This window comes from Cryptomeria japonica, chromosome 7, assembly GCF_030272615.1.
Source record: "Cryptomeria japonica chromosome 7, Sugi_1.0, whole genome shotgun sequence".
Classification (NCBI taxonomy): Eukaryota; Viridiplantae; Streptophyta; class Pinopsida; order Cupressales; family Cupressaceae; genus Cryptomeria; species Cryptomeria japonica.
Genome location: NC_081411.1, coordinates 685,780,178 through 685,800,200, shown reverse-complemented (window position 1 = coordinate 685,800,200; position 20,023 = coordinate 685,780,178). Strand labels below are relative to the sequence as shown.

The following is a 20,023-nucleotide window of genomic DNA, read 5'->3' as shown; positions in this document are numbered from 1 at the left end:
AACACTTCATTTCCAGATGCCCCATTTACTATGAGAGCCAAGAAATATTTTATTGCCTCTATTCCATTTTAGATGCAAACATGGATATTCATTGAGATTTCCTTCTAGTCTTCACCAACACATGCTTTTGGGGCTCTTGTTCACCCTCCATTGCTATTTTAGTGGCATAGTGTTTTATTTTGTCTTATTGTTTGTCTCTAGGGTTTTCTCTTCCTAGAATTTTCCAATGTTGATTTCTATAGCTTCTAGTGTCATTGACCTACTTTTGGTCATCTATGGGCATTATTATAATTTCTTTCTTTCTTTTCTATGGAAAACCTAAAACTGTGAACAGCTTAGTAAGTATTGAAGACCATAAACTTAGTTTTACTATAATTAACCACTAGTTGATGAAGATTACAAAATGCAAGCAAAGACAATCTAATTGTTATTGAAGTCCCCAAGGACAATAAGATAGGAGGACCATACCATCAAGAATAAGAAGCACAAGAATCTAGACATGATATAGGGTGCAACCATTCTTAACGTGAATGTTTTCTCAAAAAATGTCCTCGATCTTGTCAACATGGATCCCAAAAGAAATTAGCAAAAGAATCCACCCTCACATGACTGCCATCTGCACAAATTTAATGGGGGATTTGAAGCGGAATTATTCCTATTTTGTCAAGCCTCTAGATGGTCATAATAAAGCAGTCCTCAATAGAAATAGCACATAGCCTCGTAAACAAGCACCTTAACATGGAGTGTGTAAAAAGTAACAAAAGACTTCTAAAGACCCTTGGCAATCCTCCTCAATTGTGGGTTGAAGACTACAAGTGGGATCGATATCACGGAACTCTCCTCTAAACCATGTTTGTTCCCACCCTACACCTGCTCTACCTATTTATAAATAAATTAAAATGAGGTTATAGTATATATTGAATTCCAGGGCAGAAGTAGGACCAACATTCTCATTGATCACTGCAAAAGGGCCAATATAGAGTTCGATGATGTCCTCTAGAGAATGACCAAGGCTAAGGGGGCTCAATATACCAACATGGAGAGGAAGTCTAGAATTCTTAGTCCATATCCTAACATCCACAACCAACAATCCTATAGACAAAGAGAGAAAATAGGTAATGCTTATATGCCCATATAGTCTAGATTGTGAATGATGAAGACTAGTTGACCCTCTACACCATAGCAAAAGTGAGAATTATCACAACTCTATCATCATCTTGGTTACAACTTAAGCTAATAAAAACATGACAATCCCAGTAGCTAAAATGAGTTGAAACAAAATGGTAATCAATGTAATTACATTGGTAAATCTCAAAATATGCAGGGCATCTAAATATTAACTAAACCTGCAAATGATGGAAGAGTGAAGAGGGAAAATAAAAGACTAATCACATTATTTGACAACAATCTGTGAGAGGAATAGCGTGAGATTCCACTTCAGATGTCACTAGTACTTCGGGGGGTGGAGTGACTAAAAAGCTTGCTACAAACACATAAAAAAACCAGATAAAACAGGAGATTAAATTTTTTTGGCTATGGCCACTGCATTGAGCTCTGAACTCTGATGAAAGTAGGAATAAGCAGCTATTATGTTTTATGAAAACCTGAGCATATTTTAATTTTTTAACCAGCAAGGAAGCTGACATAATAACCTAAAGTAAAGGTCTTCTATTGTAAATCTTCTGTGAGGATTCCATATTTTAGAAGCTATCATAGAACTTATATGTGTAAGTACAATTTGTGCCTATATGATATCTATTTGAGGGTGCCCTAAAACAGGCAAGCTACGTAGTAGATCATGACAGATTATACTATGATTTTATTTCTCCAGTGGGTTTCACATTGCATTGCATGCCTTTTTTATAAGGCCCAATTACTAAAATATATTTACTGATCTCTATTTAGCAGTTTGTGCTGCCACTTCCCCTCCTCTTCTTGGTGCAAATTTTCGTGCCATTCCAAAATTCACAAAAGATATCATTTTGTCTTGTACGTGTTCACTTTGTCTATAGAGTTATGACTTTGCTCATAAAAATTTGTAACTTTTCACTTTTCTCCACTCTACTTTTCAGCTAGTCAAGGTTAATTTCTCTGGGATCTATCAAATCAATAGTTTTACTTTGCTTTTGTTTGCATGATGCCACCTTTAATCATCTAAGCATGATTAGATCAGAATCCATAGATACATGTGATGAAGAGGTTTGGCAAATGTTTTAGCCCACCTTCCATGTTGCACAATAAGGACAGATCTTAATATTTCCACATCCTAGTCCAACTTTTAGAAGTGCTAGATCTGCTGCCCCTATTGACAAAGATTTGGTCAAGGTAAAAATAGAGAAATGAGTTTAAGAATGCCATTAGGATAGATCAGACGTTTGCCCCAGTTGATTCTGTTAAATATGAAACAAATGTTGGCTTGTTTTTGAAGAAAATGATGTGAAGAACGGGAGGGGTGAGGCACCACAAGAGCAACTGCTTATCACTATTATAGACTTCTTAATGGTTTCTTGGTATTGGAACCAGAAAAGACATAAAACTATTATAATCAACCCGTCTGATTCTTCTAGGATCCTTTATAGTTTTTTATATCATGATATAGATCAGTTTTATATATTATAAATTCCTTTCCTAGGATTTGATATAATTATGAATGAAAAGAGACTGTGGCAGTACCAAAAGCACAGTACATAGAATTGCTTAGCATGGCTGCATTCTTATTTTGAAGGTTCTGTATCATGCTAGATACTCAGTATTTCGAAATAGCAATTTAGATGGAGAGGTAAATGGAAAATCGAATGGTGGTTGATGATTAACTTCTTGCTTTGTTAAGATGCATTACACATTACCTCCTCCTATGCCTTAATTCTTATCTTACCTGTTAATTGGTAACTGTATTCCTTGTCGATAGCATCATGTACAGATGAATTTTTGAGTTGAAGTTTCTTGGTTATATGATTGCCTTTTTCAGATTTCAATGAAATGGATAATGAATATAGTATAACACACTGGTATAGTATTTAACAAAGCATATTGGCTCTTGTATCTTTGTGTTTCCAGTCAGGCACGATAGTGGAGAATGAGAGACAATAAGAAACATTAATAGTACTTGCAGTCATAATATTGTTTACTAGCAAGAGCATAGACTGTTAACCTAGAATCAACTTCTGCAATATGTTTTCCTACATAAATTTCATAGAGAGATTTGCTTGTCTAAGGTTTAAACTTTAAACAACGGCAATCATCTCTATATCTCTTCTAGTAGTGCTACCATATTGGAGGATTTGATAATTACATCGACATCAAAAAACTTTTGCATGACAACCTTGGCGTTCCCCTTAAAGGTATCACACATGTCCATGATTTTGGATGGTAGTTCATTCCATTCTCAACTAAGCGCCTAGAATCAGTAAATATTTTAAATAAAGAGTCAATCAACAATATGACACTAAAAAAGGAAACCTACCAAGCTTGAACATATGGGTTTTCCCTATTACTTTTCAAACATCAAAATCAACCAGATATGCATCACAGAGTCCACCTTCACACACTTTTTGTTACTTTGCAAACATTCAGAGCCTCACAATATAGTGATTTGTTTGTCCGGACATGATTAAAAAGTAAAAATCTAAAGTGTGATTGCATATATATTGGGACTCTCATTGTTAAACTGCATTTTCTCCACAAAGATTAATCATATTCCTAGTTTGATAATAGTCTAAGGCCATTTTGTACCAATATATTTGTTATTGTAAAGCATCGAGTTATCTGATATATTCCATGCATTAGATCAAAAGTCATATTAACACAGATTAGTGTAATATTTTTTTACACCTACCATGAAGAATGTCATGCAATGATCCCATTGTAGCAAACTCATATGCAAGTGCACGAAGGCTGCCATCAACACAATATCCAACTAATTCCAACACATTTTCATGTTTTAACCTCGAAACCATAGACACCTACAAACACAAATCAAAAATGGCAACAAAGTTGCTCTTCAAGAAAGAAGAAAAAAGATCGAGGATTAAGATTTACTTGTGAAAACAGAATGTCAAATCTTCTTGCTATAAAAATCAAAACACAACATCAGAAAAACAAACCTGTGCAAGAAATTCTTGATCTGATTGCTTGCTGGCATCAAGCTTCTTAATGGCTGCAGGGCGGCCACTTTTTAAGGTTGAATAGTACACTCGACCATATGAACCCTCTCCAATCAATGATTTTGGACCAAAGTTGTCTGTTGCTTCCTTCAATTCCTCTACAGGGATCTCAGGTACTCCAATAGGTAGAGGCTGGAGGACTAATTCATCCTTACTAGTTGGATCAGTAGTCTTGCCAGCTCCATTATTACCTTCAAAAATGTCTAACATCAGAATCAAAACCGATAAAGGACAACATAGGCTGCATATATCTGTTGTCTCTTAGGGCTTCCTATCTCGAAAGGAGATTAAATGTGGCTTCCAAATTTTTGTTTTCATATCTGTAATGTCCTATTGACTTTAAAAACATGAAACTTCTGCCACTTTTGAACTGCCACAAACTAGAAACCATGTTTATTTGTACAATTTAAGGCACAGCTTCAAAAACATTCATCGTGAAAAGCAAACAACATCAACTCCCTTGAATTAAAGACAATTTAACATAAGGAGTTTCAACAAGTATGTTAACAACCAAATTTTACACAGCAAAGAGAGAAATGCCCCTTAAACAGTGGAAAGTAAACTATTATAGCAAATAAGGCCTACACATCATAGGAAAGCAGGCAACTTGATCTTGAAGATAATGGATGAAACTCTGCATGTACAAGATAACATATCCAAATCATACAAAGAAATACCTAAAATGGACTCATTAACATCAGCGAAGATCATAATACCAGCATTTATCTTGATATTATGGAAATAGCTATGTTACCCCGAGTTTCCGGGACGGGGGGGAAGGGGAAACGGGTTTCCGGGACGTTTTCTTTTTTTTCCCAGAACAGGGGATGGCAAGGGACGGCTAGCAATATATATATAATGAAATTTAATAATAGTAAGTAGCAACATAATAACATTTATAAATTAGAGTCTTGATTCTAATTCTAATTATTTGCAGATGATTTTTGATTTCAATGTTCTCAAAAAGATTTTCATTCATCAGCAAAATAAGTTAACCGTTCTCACTCAGATTGAATGATTAAGACTAAGCTATGAACATTCAAATATAAGAACAGAGTGCACATGTTACAAATGAAACGCAGACTTTAATAATGGTAGTTGTTCATTGATTGATAACAATAATTCATGGCATCCATATATGATAGTTACAGTATTAAAATCTCCTCCAGCATACATGGAAATAATTGCAGAGAAATTTGACCTTAGTATTGAGCAGATAACAACATACCCAGTGCAGAAAATGGATGAAGAAATACTCAGATTTAGGCATAGGTACTCAGAATGTGAACAGCAACAAGAAGAATCTTATATCTGCTCAAAAAAAATTTTTTTTTTTTTTATTGTTGTATGAGCCCGAAACGGCTAGCCATCCCCGAGATAGCTGCTAAAAAAAAAAAAAAAAAATTTATTGCTATATGAGCCGGAAACGGCTAGCCGTCCCCGAGACAGCTAGGGGACGGGTTGGGCATCCCCTACCGTCCCGAGGACGGTCAACGGTCCCCGAGGAGAATGTTGACCGTCCCCGAGTTTCTGGGACGGTTTTCGGAAATTTTCGGGGATCGGAGATGGCTGGGAAATGTTTCTGGCCGTCCCCAAGTCCCCGAAACTGGGACAGTTTCCGAAACAGGTGCCTTGAAGCCGGAAACGCATTTCCGGGTAACATAGGGAAATAGAGTTTAGCATTTTTTTAGTTACTATTTTGCTGTGTTACCATGTTCTTGGAGTACACAGGCCATATCTAAGCCAGTTTCATATAGAGCATAGCTTGGGTACATCCAGGCCTATGGATCCACCCCTAGTATTTCTCAGACATAGCAAAGGTGGTACCACAAGTCAGGGCACATACCTGGAGGAACCAAGTTGTACCTATGGCCAAAATGTGAAAGGAAACACTTTTTTTTCAAAATGAAAAAAAATTGAATCCTAATCTAACCTAAACTAGTCCTAAGAGCTTAAAAAGTTAGCACCAAGTCATTAAAAACAAAAAAAACACACAAAAAAAGTAAAACTCCATTCCTATCTTCATTCCTAGCTCACCCAAAATCCCATGTCTACTCAATGTTCAAACCTACAAGTTTGATTTGTGTTCATTGATTGTGTTCTCATTATTCCCACACCTTAGGAAGTGTTAGATAGATGCCAAGAAGATCATGGAGCTTGCAACAAGGAGAATATCCATTCAAATTAAGATTCTTCTTTTATAAAGTTTTCTTAATTTCTTGCCAAGCTTTTATTGTTCTTTTAAAATGATCTATTTTCATTCTTTAATATCTTGTACATTTTTTTTCCAAAAACTAATGTAGCCTAAGGTAAGGTTATTATTTTTTCTTGAAATTGTATTTGTTTTCAAACATGTAGATCAAATATATTTAGTAAGGCTGGGAGTAGTAGCTTAATAGACCAAGGATAGGCTAGGAATTACAAAATTGACACTCTTTAACCTTTTTGTAGACAAATGACGATGATTAAGTATCTTCTAGGAGATGGATTCTTTTTTTTGCACAAGAAAAGTGCTAGAACAAGTATGAGAGCTGCTATAGTATGGTGAAATCTAACTTGAGTGTGATTGTTGACCAACAAATGAGAGCTTGATGTGGGTTGACCAAATGTGGGTTGGCAAGAGGGCAAATTCTTGCATATGTCAAAGAGCGAGAGGAAATAGACATTGCAGCCAAGAAATTGCAATCAAAGTCTCATCCATGGAGAAAAAGGATCCCACAAGCCACCTATAAGACCATCCACAAGTACTCGAATAGTAGTGGCCATACATCCATTTCTTGCAACATCATCTTCAAAAGAAGCAATAGTACCCCTTTTCCCAGAAATAAACAAAGGATGCAAGCCAATTAGAAAGAGCATTTCAAAATGAGGCAAGGGGCAATGTTGATGAGCTCATTGCACATTGCATTCATGCTAATGACTTTTCCTTTCAATCTTGAAAGATCCCCATACTAGAAGAATATAGTGAGGAGGCTACATGTGGCCCCTAAAAGGCACACAAGTCCTGACTATAAAAAAGTATGCACCACCTTGTTGGCCAAGGAAAGTAATTTTGAAGATACTTTATTGCAATCCAATTAGAATTTATGATCCATAACAAGGGTGTCCATTGTATCTAATGAATGGAAACATTGAAAAAACATGCCCCCAATTGATGTCATTGTAGTGTGCCCTAAAGAGCAATGTTTTTTAGGACAATCAATTGTCAGGGGCAAGTGAAGGATGTAGACTTCATCATCAACATCTTCATAGAGTCCATTGAGGTGATGGGACCTTAAAACATTTTCCAGTTCATAACAAGCAATCTTTAAATTACAAAGTTGTATGTTTGTTGATCGAGGTGAAATACACGCACATATTTTGAACAATGAGTGTTGTTCACTCACTCAACTTGATGATGCAAAATCTTGGCACATTGATAGAGTAGACGAAACAAATCTACTAAGGTTGAGAGATTCAAATATGTTTATGACTAATCATCATATGTCACAAGCCATCTAAAATATACTAACTCAAAATTTACAATTCTAAATAGCAAGCATAATATATCATCACAAATATTTTTATGGGTTTAAGCAATGTAATACTTAACAACAATAACACCAAGAATATATCATTGCAAAGATTGAAAAATGTTACACTTTTGTGTTCTCAATTTGAAACATGAAGCTAGAAAAGTGACAATTATTGCATACAAAATAGAATATGATTCCAAACCTCAATCTTTCTCAAATTCACAAATCCCAAATCTTAATCATTCTAGATCCAAAGTGTAATCTATTGGTTGGCTGTTATCTTCACTAGATAATTTCAACCAGAGATTGTGTGCCTTAAAGGGGCACTTCTACGGCACCCGATATGCTTCTTCCTTGGTTTATGTAATGTCCCCTAATGGGACCCTCTTATATGCCCAAGGATGAGAATCCTATATGCATCGAACCAAGGATGAGAAACCTAGGTTTTCATCTAAGCCCTCTTGCATTTGTGTAATGCAGGATTATTGGAAATACTCAATGCCCAAGCCTTTATGCGATCACCTATAAATACCAACTCATACTGGTTGGCTACAAGAGCAAACCACCATAGAGGCAGCTAGAACAAATTAGCCAAAAGAGAAATAAAAATTTATTTGATACTTTCATTTATTTATAAATTTAATTTAATTACTTAAATACTTAATAAGTGTGGGTGTTATCTAACACCATTGTAGGCAAGGCTAGTTGGTAGTGGCCAACCTTTATTCTAGCTCATCACAGTCGTCCCATCACATAATTGCTTGTCCTCAAGAAATTTCAGACTAGGATGTTCAAAACTCTCGTCCCCTTTCCATGTTGCATACTCAAGGGGAAGTCTCCTCCATTTCACCAAGTATTCCGAAATGACCTTGTTTCTTAACCTCTTCTCCCTCACATCTAGCATCATTTCAAGTTTGAGAATCAATTTTCCTTCATTTTCAAGTGGTAGTAGCTCTTGTGAAGGAGTGACCTGCTGTCCAAGGGCCTTCTTAAGGCATGAGACATGGAATGTGTTATGAATTCTGTTGTTAGCTGGATGTTCCAGCTTATAAGCTACCTCACCAATCTTCCTTATCACCTTGTAGGGCCCATAAAAACATGGCTTCAGCTTCTCAGCCCCACTCCCTTTGACAGAAGATTGCCAATAGGGCTGCAACCTCAAAAACGCCATATCACTAACCTCAAAGACCCTCTCAATTCAATGCCTATCAGCATATAACTTTTGTTGGTTTTGAGCTTTGCAAGTTTTTCTTAAGAGATTCTAGGATATCCATACTTTGTACCACATCTTTTGCACTTGGCACTCTACTATCATTCTTAAATGAAGTAGCATCATAACCATAAATTGCCTTAAAGGGAGTCATACCAATTGACATATGATGAGTTGTATTGTAGCAATATTATCCTAGATGCAACCACCTAATACAAGTTGTCTACTACTCTATAACATAGTTCCTTAAGTAGCCTTCTATCCATTTATTCACTATCTTTGTTTGCCCATCAATTTGTGGATGATAGCTAGTGCTTGGTGTCAAATCAGTACTTGTCAACTAAAAGAGCTCTTGCCAAAACAAGCTAAGGAACCTATCATCCCTGTCATTTACAATGTTCTTTGGCAAACCATGAAGTCCAAAAATTTATCTAAAAAACAGATCTGCCACTTGTGGAGCTTTAAATTCTAAAGATACAGCATGAAAGTGTGCATATTTAGTGAGGCTATCAACAACCACATACATGCAATCCTTACCTTGAACTTTTTGCAACCCCATGATAAAATCCGTGTATATACTTTCCCATTTCTGATTTGGAATAGGTAGGGGCTGCAATAGACCAATTGAGAAGACATGTTCCACTTTGTTTTGTTGACATTCCATACACTCTCTCACATGTTGCAGCACATCAATTTTAAGCCCTTTCCACGAAAAAAGTTCTCTCACCTATTTGTATGTCTTGTAGAAACCCAGATGGCCAGCAAGTAGTGTGTCATGACATGCTTTCAAAATCCTGTCCCTCATCTTAGACCCAAGTATGAGATACACCCAATCTTTGTAAAGAATGAGCTCATCAACCACTTTTAATCTGTCATCTTGTAATTTTCCTGCCATAATATCATTAGTAATTGGATTCTTCACATATTCAGCCACTATAAAAGCCTTCCAATCAGCAAATATATTAGTTATAGAATTAAGATAAGACTTCCTAGAAAGTGCATCAGCCAACACATTATTATTCCCCTTTACATATTTAATGTCAAAATCATAGGCTTGAATTTTGCTTACCCATTTCTGCTGCCTACCATTCAAATCCCTTTGGTTGAGGAATAATTTCAGATTATTATGATCTGTTTTAACTACAAACTTCCCACAAACCAAGTATTGTCAAAATTTGGCTAAAGCATGCATAATAGCCAACATCTCTTTTTCATAAATAGAAAAATTTTGTTCAGCTTCCTTGAGTTTCCTACTCTCATATGCTATGGGATGTTTATTTTGAATCAAAATAGCCCCAATGCCTTCTCTTGAGGCATCACATTCTAGAACTAAAGAAAGTGAGTAATTTGGAATTGCCAAGACAAGACATGAACTCACTACCTCCTTAAGTTTTTCAAAAGCTTGTTGGGTTGTTGAACTCCAAGAGAACGCTGCTTTCTTTATCAAATTTGTCAAATGAACTGCAAATTGTGAAACCCCTTTCACAAACCTTCTATAATAGCTGCAAGTCCCACAAATCCTCTTAGATGTGTCAAATTCCTTGGCCTAGGCCAATCTTGGATTGCCTTAATCTTTTCCTCATCCACTCTAACACCTTGTGCACTAATCTTGAATCCCAAATATAAAATTTAAGTCAACCCAAACTTACATTTGGAGACTTTGGCATGGAAGGAATGCTGCTCAAGTATGCCAAACGCCTCATCTAAATGCTTCAAATGATCCTCCCATATCCTAATATAGATCAAGATGTCATAAAAAATAAAAAAAATAAAAACACAATTTTTCTCAATTGTAGAATGAATACCTTATTCATGCACGATTGGAAGGTTGTTGGTGTATTGGTTAGGCCAAATGGCATGACCAAGAACTCATAATGCCCATAATGACACCTAAAAAATGTTTTGTGAACATCTTTATTTCTTACCTTAATTCGGTGGTACCCTGAACGCAAATCAATCTTGGAAAAATACTTGGTTCCATGAAGCTCGTCAATCAACTCATCAATCCTCAATATGGGGTAAATATTCTTGATTTTTTTTTGTTGAGTGCTCTATAATTGATACACATCCTCGTAGTCCCATCCTCCTTCTTGACCAAAATTGCAGATGATGCAAATGGACTAGAGCTAAGTCTTATATGCCCCATACCCAATAGATCCTTGATTACCTTCTCAATCTATTCCTTATACACCCTAGAATGATGATATGGAGTAGTCATGACTGGTTTTGCGCCTTCCCCAAGCTCAATTATATGCTGAAAATGTTGGTATTATGGATGTGTTGTATTGCTTTGGCATTTGATGTCAAAGGGGGAGAGATATCTATGGAAAAACATTATCCTTTGGGGAGAGATTATTCATTGGGGGAGTGATACATACTCTCTGAATTTATTTTCATATCTATTCTGGAGATTGTTGGTTTTTGGTTTTTGGCATTCTGTTTTGGCACTTAGATGTTTTTCCATCTTTGTGTTGCCATCAATGCCTAAGGGGGAGATTGTTGGTATCATGGATGTGTTGCATTGGTTTTGTCATTGATGTCGACACCTATCTGCACTTATCTTTCTGGAGATCTTTTGGTTATGTTCACCGGCAAGTTCAATGACTTATGCACAGTCACCGGTATTTGGTTCACCGGCAAGTTATATTGTTCACCGGCACTGAGGATGACTTGTTATCATCTGGAGATCACTTGGTTATGTTGAAGACATGGTTTGGACACTTGGTTTTGGTGATTTGGTTATTGGTCTAATCGGGTTGGCATATTTGCTGTTATCGGCAAATTGGTCTAGGTTATGGACCGGCATGCGTTATCTATTCCAGATCAGCACGACACATTATGGAGATGATTTAATCAATTGGTATTGTTGTTGAGCCGACATGATGCATCGCATCTTGACTTACTTGTTGTAATTGATTTTATTGTAATATTCTTAGTGTGCCGACCTACACATTTGGTCTTAGGTTTTGGTATATATGTAAGATCTCATTTGTGAGATAAGGTAAGGAAGAAGGTAGAAGGTAGAAGGAAGAAAAGGTATATGGTTATTGTAACATGGTATGTGCGAATATTGAAGATCATATGAGCAAACCATAGAGAAGGAGATAATTAGAGCTTAACCGGTACTGAATCCAGCATTGGAGATGCTACTTTGAGCAGTACATTATCATTGGATTTAATCATCCAATTGTAGTCAGTGTGACTCCTATTTTGTGATTGAGCAGTGAGCTCTAGGCAGTTGGTCTTTCTGCATGTGCAGACCCCATTTGTATACACGTACTATCTGCAGTAGTATCATCTGATTGTGGGTAAGGTTTCCCACTATGGTTTTTCTCCTTACAGGGTTTCCACGTACAAGTTTTTGTGTTATGTGTTGTGGATGTTGTTTCTCTTTCTGTTTCATGCATTAAGTTTCACCGGTATTGATATTAACTGTTAATCTGTTAATCGGCATTAAGTTTGGTTTACCAGTATTATGTATCAAGTTTGATTAAGTTATATTTGGGTTGAAATAAATAGACAATTGATTCACCCCCCGTCTCAGTTGCCTCCGGGTCCTAACAGAAAACCTCTATCTGGTGGTAGTCCATGAGGAATGTCTTTGAAAACCTTGTTCTTGTCCAAACTAGACTGAAAATCCACATTATAAGATCTCCCATCCTTTGAAGGACATGTGCATGTAATTAAACATCTAGCTGCCCATGCCACTTGGTCTTTGTGAAAAGCTTGCTTCATTCTCTTGGTTGAAATTGTCATTGGTCCACTATTAGATAAACCATGTAGAACTATCTTTTCCCCATTTTGTTGGAAGGATAAATCCATTATTTGATAACTTTTTTCATATTTATCAAACAAGTACAACCATTGCACTCCTAGAACCACTTCCATATCCCCCATGCTGATAATATAGAAATCATCCTTCACCTTAACTCTCCCATAGTCAACTTCATTGGTGGAAATTCATATTACAAGGAAGAATTGACCCACTAGCAACTATAACATTAAACCCTTCAAAATCCTTTATCTTTAATCCCAATCTATTCACTAACCCTTCATCAATGTAATTATAAGTAGTTACCATTATCAATAAGAACTATTGCCTTTTGTCCACTCAAGACTCCTCTCACACTGAAAGCTTTATATCATGGTGCCCCTAAAAGTGTTGCAAGTGTACCTCCTGAATGTTCTCCTCCTTGGTGCTCATGCTCAACTTCTTCTACCTCCTTCTCATGTTCAAGTTCATCAATCTAGGTGTCCTCATCAGAAACTACCTCTATGTAATGTATTTGTCCTTTCCCCAAACACCAATGTCCTGTTTGCCAAGGTTCTCAGCATGTGAAACATTGCTTCTTTCTTCGTAGTTCAGTCTTGGATACCTTTGTTTGATTTGGCTTAGGAGATGATACCTTGGAAGGTGGTGTGTTCTTTTGAAATGGTCTCTTGGTAAACATAGGAGCCTATTTCTTGGAGTAGAACTTATCTTTAGGCACTAAATCTTCTAAATTAAGAGCTCTCTTGATGGCTTATTGCAATGAACTTGCATCAAATGCCCTTACTAGACCTTTGAGGGGTTCAGCTAGGCGTTCTACAAACGGAACTATGAGTCTTCTTTTTGCCACGTTTAGAATCATCACTTAAGTCTCTGAAATTCTGCTACATAGTCCTCCACCTTGCTTCAGCTATGCTAACTTGCTGAAATGAATTTTTGAATCTTTAGCTGAAGTCTTCCATAATAGAAATTGAATCATGCCCTTGAGTTATCATGCCATTGTACCACAATTCATGAGCTATCCCTTCAAGATGTAAGGTGGCAAATTTTATAGTCTCTTCTACAAACATTGGATTTAATGAGAAATATGTATCTAATTCCTGCAACCAAGCTCTTGCTGTTGAACTACCAGTTCCATCAAAAGTTGGGATGGTGATCTTTCCCAAACGATGCTAAATATATTTCCTTTCTCCATACATTCTCCTCCTATGCCCACTCCTAGTTTTTATCTCATAGAATTATGTGAAGTCATATCTCTTCATATGGCAATTCTTAAGGCATTGTATTCATCATTAATCCTATCCAATTCATCCCTTAGGTCAGGTTGCCCTTCCTCTCTACTAGCTGCTCCTTTTTCTAGAAATTTAGCCCTGAAGGTTCTTGTGTTAACTAAAGCTTTCTCACCACTAGGTGAAGCTTTTTCTCTAGCAGAAATGCTCCCTTCCACACCATTTTGTACAAGTCTATCACACTCATCTACTGATTTAATTCTCTTAGAAGTTGGACCATCTCCCTCATTGAATCCCTCATGCTGATCTGGAATTCTTTGGTCTCTTTGACAAATTCCAAAGCATTACCAACTTCCTTGTCACCCATGGCAATCCCCTTCTTGTTCTCACATTGTTGGTAACGTTGTTCCCTCTCATTCATCAATCATCCTTAGGCTGGAAGGATGCCAAGCTCTGATACCACTAAAATATACTAACTCAAAACTTGCAATTCTAAATAGCAAGCAGAATATATCAACACAGATATTTTTATGGGTTTGAGCAATATACTACTTAACGGCAAGAACGCTAGGAATATATCATTGTAAAGATTAAAGAATGTTACACTTTTGTGTTCTCAATTCGAAACATGAAGCTAGAAAAGTGACAATTATTGCACATAAAATAGAATATTATTCTAGACCTCAATCTTTATCAAATTCACAAATCTCAAATCTTAATCATTCCAGATCCAAACTGTAAGTTGTTGGTTGGCTCCTTGTTGGTTGCTATCTTCTCATTGGATAATTTCAACCAAAGATTGTGTGCTTAAAAGGGGCACCTCTATAGCACCCGGTATGGTTCCTTTTTGGTTTAGTGTCTTCAGCGATTGCCAAATGTCCTTGTCTAATATCAACCCTTTTGTGTAATAGTTGCCTCCAATCCTCTAACCCGAGCAGGTCACACTTCTTTTGAATAATATTGCTTCCTAAACAATGATAAAATCCTTCGCACTCGATTCCACCTATAGCCTCCTGCTTTGTTGTGTCGATAGACAACAACAAAGGAGGTAGCAGCTATCACCTCCTAGGGAATTGCTTCCAATTCTTTTTCCAGCCTATGTATGATTGCCTCTTTCCCGCATCTGACAAACAACTATAAACTCCTATATGCACCGAACCAAGGATGAAAAACCCAAGTTTGCATCTAAGCCCTCTCGCTTCCATTTAATGCAAGAATAGTGGAAATACTCGATGCCCAAGACTTTATGTGATCACCTATAAATACCAACTCATACTGGTTGGCTACAAGAGCAAACCGCCACAAGGGCAGCTACAAAAAGTCGTTTAGAAGGAAAATAAAAATTTATTTAATAGTTTCAATTATTTATAAATTTAATTTAATTAATTAAATATTTAATTAAGCATGGGTGTTATCTAGCAACGCTATAGGCAAGTCTGGTCAGCCAGCCTTAATTCTAGCTCATCACACCATCTTCAGGTCAAGTTGGAACAATTGAAGGTAGCTTTCTAAAATTTCAATATTTTTTTTTTGAATCACTTCAATTTCATAATTTTAATCTATATTTTAAATCATCTACTATGTTTTTTAAATAAATTTAAAAACCAAAGTAGATGGTGTATAACTTGGAATTGATTTAAATTGCTTTTATTTTTTAAACACCATATAAAGTTGTTGAGACTCAATTCACCTTGCACACAATAATCTTGAGATGACTTATTAAGTTCTAAGAGGAATTGAGCACCACGGTAATCAGCAACCTTTGGAGTGTATAAAAGTAGTCTAATATATAGAGAGCCCAAAAAGTCACAGCATTTCATAGAGGGTGATTGGTGGGCTCGTGGAGCATATATTGAGTTTCATTGGGCCAATTATAAGTATGATCAGGTTCACTAATACAATGAGCCATGTTTAGGCAAGATATATGATGACATTGTCTCCATGATAAGAACACATAAGAATCATAATAGCAACTCAAGAGAAAGATCCTTTTGAAACATTTTTCAAGCAACTGCATGTAATATTGTTAATGCATTAGCAGCTTCTGCAAGATAAGACTCTCCTAACTCATTAATCTCCTCTATTCTGTTATTAGTTTACTCATTCATGCTTTATGTTTATCAGACTATAACATTGATCATAATTATGATATTGATATTGGATAATGATGGATTAGATTGACGACCTGCTTAACTATGTTAAGCGTCAATCTAAATGCTATCGGGCTATTAACCCGATAGAATATTAATGTTGATTCATATCGGCATTAATATGCTATCGGGGTATTAACCCGATAGCATATAATGCTAACAGCTATTGTTATTGTTTACTTTATATTGATCCATTATCATATGCTTTGATACCGATTCATTATCGGGTATGTTTTAGATCTGTTACAATTAACAATGATACCGATTCATTATCGGGTATGTTTATAAGCATTGTTACCATTAACAATGATACCGATTCATTATCGGGTATGTTTATAAGCACTGTTACCATTAACAATGATACCGATTCATTATCGGGTATGTTTATAGCATCAATTAGTTATGGATCGGTTGATGGTTGTAAGAGTCACGACCAAGTGACATCTTGGTCGGACATGTCTAAAAGACATGTCCGATTAAGGTGCCACTTGATCGTGGCCATCTTACTATTTATACTTCATTCAAATTAAAGGAGATGACATTGAAATCGATACATGTTCATCCTCCTTACCTAAATAAAAGACAGATAACAATATTAGTGTCTTAGTCATAATATAAAATAAAAGACACCATCCTGCATATAACTTGTCCATTAAATTGGAAATTACAATACTTTTACATGGTATCAGAGCCAAGTTGATCGAACGCGAGGCTATTTAATTTCGTGAAACAAATTTAAGAACAAGTTTATACTACATCACATTTCTTCAAATGGCCAGTGCTATCAGATTCAAAGACAGACTCAGAGGTGGCGATGATTTTTCAGCCTGGAAATTCAAAATTCAAATGATCCTAAAGGAGAACAAAGTGGATTCGTTTGTTCAAACTAAAAATGATCAACCCGAAAATGAACCTGACAAAACAGCATGGATTGAGGGAAATGAAAAGGCAATAAAAATAATAGTTGATGGGGTGAGAAACAACATAATGCCCATCATAAGAAAACATCAGACAGTCTATAAAATGTTCAAAGCTCTTGAAAGCACATTTGAGATATCAAATGCAAGTCGAACTCTAGCATTAAAACGAGAAATAAATCATATCGCCATGAACAAAGGGGAGACAATCAACGCCTACTTTATGCGGATATCAGTTCTTAAAGATGAACTTGCAACTCTGGACTACGAGATCCAAAGCAAAGAGTTAACACTCATTGTTTTAGATGGGTTGCCTAGTGGATGGAGCACATTCATCCAAGGCATCAGTGCAAGGTCCAAATATCCCAAGTTTGAAAGATTAAGGGATGATTGTCTCCAAGAAGAATCAAGATTGAACAAGATGGGAATGAAACACAAGAATATAGATGAAGACCTACAAGTTCTAAACACCAATTCCACCAAGCAAAACAAGAAAAGGCAGTTTAGAAAGAGAAAAGGTCGTCAAGGCAATAATACTTCAAAGAAGGACTTATCTCACATTCAATGTTACAGGTGTGATCAGTTCGGACACTTTGTTGCAAAATGCCCAGAAAGAACCAAGAAACATGCCACACTTGTCAAAGCAGGAAAGACTAAAGGGGAAGATGACTTCGAGAAATACGTATTCTACTCAGCACTCACAAGTCAAGCTTCTAACAAAATCAACTCATGGGTGATTGACAGTGGTTCATCCAGGCACATCACTGGGTTTAGAGAAGTACTGTATTCCATGACAAAGGAGAGTGATGAGGACGTAACCATCGGAGATGACTCCACACATCCAGTCAGAGGAGTAGGAACCTGCACCATCAAATTGAAGATAGGCATAACCTTGCGGCTTGAAGGAGTACTATATGTCCCCGGCATCAAAAGAAATCTAGTCTCTATATTGGCACTGGAAGATAACGGATACAGAGTAACATTCATGGACAACAGAGTATTGGCTTGGCCAAGGAACTCCTCCATCAAGAAGGCAAAGACCATTGGACAGAGACGGGGCTATTTGTATGAGCTGTGCATGGAACCCAATCTAGCCCTAATCCATGAAGCCACTAATGCAAATGAAGTTTGGCATAGAAGATTAGGCCATCTGAATTTTAGGGCTTTATCTTCAATGGGAAACCTTGTCACAGGTCTACCCAAGTTAAAGCAAGATCATTCAGGAGCATGCAAAGGATGTGCCCTAGGTAAAAATACCAAAGGTGCATTCCAAAATAGTACTAGGAAAACTAGTAAAATTCTAGAATTAGTTCATTCTGATGTATGCGGACCTATGTCCGTATCCTCTCTGGGGGGTTCTTGTATTATGTAATATTTGTTGATGACTACTCTAGGAAGACTTGGATCTACTTTCTGAAAAGTAAAGAATCAGAAGAGATCCTCTCTAGGTTTAAAGAATTTAAATCACTAACTGAAAACCACTCAGGAAACAAAGTTAAAACCCTAAGAACCGACAATAGGGGAGAATACACATCAGATTCATTTAAAGAATTTTGTAGAGATAATGGGATTAAGAGGGGGCTCACTATACCTTATAACCCCCAACAAAATGGGGTAGCGGAAAGGAAAAATAGGACTATAGTTGAAGCTGCCAAGGCCATGATCCTAGATCAAAACCTTAACACAAATCTCTGGGCTGAAGCATCCAGCACCGCTATATATATACAGAACAAATGCCCTCACTCCCATCTTGAGGACAAAACTCCTGAGGAAGTATTCACTAAGACTAAGCCTGATATTAGCCACCTTAGGATATTTGGATGTCCTGTCTATATCCATATACCTAAAGAAAAGAGACTAAAACTAGAGCCTTCTGGAAAAAGAGGATTGCTTGTAGGATATAGTGAAACCTCCAAAGCCTACAGAATCTATGTACTTGGTCAAAGAAATATTGAACTAAGTAGGGATGTAATCTTTGAAGAGGACCTAGCTTTCAAAAGAGCTCAGAACTTCATAGAACCTGAAATCTATGCACCTACCTTTAACTTAGATGAAAATCCTGCCCCTGAGTTTCAGAGGGAGAATCTAGATGAAACTGAAAATGAAAATGAACACTCACCTAGAAATCTCAAGAAAAGACCACCATGGGCCACCAAAACAGTAGAAGAAGCTCAGAGGTTTGCTGCTCCTTCTGGAACCTTCAGAAAAAGCAAAAGACCTAATAAATTTCCTAGCTATGTTGCTCTTATGAATGATCTATCTAAAAATGAACCTAACAATGTAACAGATGCCCTTAAACATCAAGTATGGAAGGATGCTATGTCTGAAGAGTATCAATCCATAATGAAAAATGATGTATGGGAAATCGTTCCTAGGCCAACTAAGAAATCTGTTGTTTCTTCTAAATGGCTTTTCAAGATCAAACATGCAGCAGATGGCAACATTGAAAAATATAAGGCAAGATTTGTGGCCAGAGGATTTTCTCAAAAGGAATAGACTATGAAGAAACATTTGCTCCTGTAGCTAGATATACCTCAATAAGGACTGTACTAGCCATTGCAGCAGCAAAGGGATGGAAGGTACATCAAATGGATGTAAAGACAGCTTTTCTTAATGGAGAGATATCTGAAGAAGTATACCTAGAGCAACCTGAAGGGTTTGAGATCCATCATGCAGAATCTCATGTGTGCAAACTTAAGAAAGCTCTATATGGGCTCAAACAGGCTCCCAGGGCTTGGTATGAAAGAATTGACACATATCTATCAAAACTAGGCTTCTCTAAAAATGATGCAGATCCTAATCTCTACTACAAATAGAATAAAGGTGATATGCTAATAATGATTTTATATGTTGATGACTTATTAATCACAGGAGAAGATCACCTTATAGATCAATGCAAGAAAGAGCTATCCAAAGAATTTGATATGAAGGACTTGGGATTCCTTCATTATTTCCTAGGGTTAGAAGTATGGCAGAATTCTGATAACATTGTTCTAAACCAAGGCAAGTATACATTAGACATCCTGAAGAGATTTGGAATGCTAAACTGCAGACCAATGACCGCTCCAAT

General features: G+C 36.6%; 1 protein-coding gene across 3 annotated transcripts in view; it reads right to left on the bottom strand.

Annotated features, from left to right (window-relative positions):
• Positions 1–20,023, bottom strand: part of LOC131078500 (pto-interacting protein 1) — a 65,416-nt gene that overhangs the window by 35,064 nt on the left and 10,329 nt on the right. For all 3 annotated transcript variants that reach the window (XM_059207699.1, XM_059207700.1, XM_059207698.1), the window contains exons 3-4: positions 4,104–4,354; positions 3,836–3,962 (exon numbers count right to left, since the gene is read on the bottom strand). In XM_059207699.1, coding sequence (XP_059063682.1) covers positions 3,836–3,962; positions 4,104–4,354 — 378 coding nt within the window. The remainder of the gene's footprint in view (positions 1–3,835; positions 3,963–4,103; positions 4,355–20,023) is intronic.